General features: G+C 35.5%; 1 protein-coding gene across 1 annotated transcript; it reads left to right on the top strand.

Annotated features, from left to right (window-relative positions):
- Positions 1 to 411: 411 nt before the first annotated feature.
- LOC149775434 (galactosylceramide sulfotransferase-like) lies at positions 412 to 1539 on the top strand. The gene has a single exon (XM_089943481.1). It carries the CDS (start codon positions 412 to 414, stop codon positions 1537 to 1539), a length of 1128 nt encoding a protein of 375 aa, XP_089799607.1.
- The last annotated feature ends 467 nt before the right edge of the window (positions 1540 to 2006 follow it).

Below are 2006 nucleotides of genomic sequence, written 5' to 3'. Positions count from 1 at the left end.
GTATGTAATTTATTTTCAATTCACATATGCGCATTAGTTCTTGCATAATATTCTCCCGGTAGTTAAAAGTAAGTTCTGATTTGGGAGACATAAATTAATATGAGTTATATAATTTACAAACCATCGACAGTATGTCAAAAGCCAATGTACCCGAGGCGAATTCTTCCGATTACGGATTAGCACATGTGGTCATTCACTTCCGCGTAGGTTGTCACATAGCCAGTGAAAGTTCCAATGACTAAATATAATGTACTGCGAATCAAGATATATAAGATCATCGCTGGTGATACTTATAGCATGTTCCCTAGGAAAATGAGAAGAGTTTCGAAATATGTATTCCTTTGTATCTGCCTATTTACCGTTTATTTCATTTCTTTACGAATTTTGTATGCAGGAGACAGTGGGACTAACATGAACAAGAAGCTTGTATGCACTGAAGAAAAGCGACATATCGTTTTTATAAAGTGTATGAAATGTGCTACGGAAACTATGGAAACAATACTTCGGCGCTTTGGATATATTCGAAAATTGAATTTTGTTCTCCCAAGAAAAAGGAATCCATATCTTGGATGGCCGGGACCGATGGAAAAAGTGGACTATAGACCCTCTAAGAGACCTTTTGAGATTCTAACAGAACATGCGATCTATAACAAAACATTTATGGATGCGCTCATGCCAAATGACACCGTTTACATTTCCATCATACGGGAACCGTGGAACCATTTTAAGTCGACCTTTAGCTATTTCAGGATGGCCTCAATTGGAGAACTGCCAAAAGTGTCCGACCAACTGTCTGAATTTCTTTCAAACATTGAGAAATATGAAAAAATCTACTCAAGTCCAAAGAAGAACGTTCAACGTTGGTGTATACCGGATTATTTTTCTCCGACACGAAGTATGATGTCTCATTGTTTTGGAATGCCGCTCGGCTTTCCAAAAGGACGGGAAGACATTATGAACAATGAAATAGCCATTATGGAATATATCCAATTTATTGACGAAAATTTCAAGTTAGTTATGTTAGTAGAGTATTTTGATGAATCGATTGTCTTATTAAAAAGGCTCATGTGTTGGTCCCTAAAAGACATTTTGTATCAGAAAACAAATGCAGGAAACTATTCATACAGATCCTATCAACCAACTAAACAACAGCAAGAAATACACAGAAACTGGTCACGCGCAGATTACATGTTATATGAATATTTCAACAAAACGTTTTGGAGAAAAGTGGCTGCGCAGGGTCCAGACTTTATCGAAGAAGTTAAACATTTCAAAGCTATCGAAACCACAGTTCAGAACTTCTGTGTCGGTGAAAAGCGCCTAAAATTGTCAACTGATATAATAATAATTCCTGAGTCTAAGTTTAATACCGAGTTCAACGTGACAAAGGAGAACTGTGTTTTGATGCATTTCTTCATTCTTCCTAAACTTTGGGAGCAATATAGCCAGATGGAAGGTTTGCTTCCGGAACCTAAATCTTCTTTTATGGATCTGATATTTCAAAAGAGGCCAGAAAAGGGATGCTCACTGTTATACTAGGTACATTTTCATTTCTTTCTCGACAAAAATACAAGGAAACGTTTGAATTCTAGAGACTAAAATTACTGAATAAATTCACTAGCATAAATTTAAAACAAATATATTTACCCCACACTTATCTATGGAAGATGTAAAGAATCTTGTAATGAAGTGCTTAACAAATCTTAAAGGATTTTGAAGTATGTTAATGAATCCAATGCATTACAATGGAAATTCTAAAGTTTGTCCTTGGTGGGATGATAATTAGCTTGGACTATGAATGTGGAAAATCATTACAAATGTACTTTCGGAAATTCTTATCAATTAATTGTAGCTGTAGTGAGTAAAACATTTTTTAACGGTTGGTGAAATAAGCTAACTACATCTGGAATTTTTTTTCAACCAAGTACAAATTTTTAGGGTGGTTTTTGTGTGTGTGTGTGTGTGTGTGTGTTCTTGAGACATGAGACGGTTAATGCATTGCTGTG

Source organism: Sinohyriopsis cumingii, chromosome 19 (assembly GCF_028554795.1).
Source record: "Sinohyriopsis cumingii isolate HCF-2022 chromosome 19, ASM2855479v2, whole genome shotgun sequence".
Taxonomy (NCBI): domain Eukaryota; kingdom Metazoa; phylum Mollusca; class Bivalvia; order Unionida; family Unionidae; genus Sinohyriopsis; species Sinohyriopsis cumingii.
This window is presented reverse-complemented; position numbering and strand designations above follow the sequence as displayed.

Bases quoted from the DNA above. Each gene is read 5' to 3' on its own strand.
- LOC149775434 (XM_089943481.1), top strand. From the start codon at position 412: ATGAACAAGAAGCTTGTATGCACTGAAGAAAAGCGACATATCGTTTTT.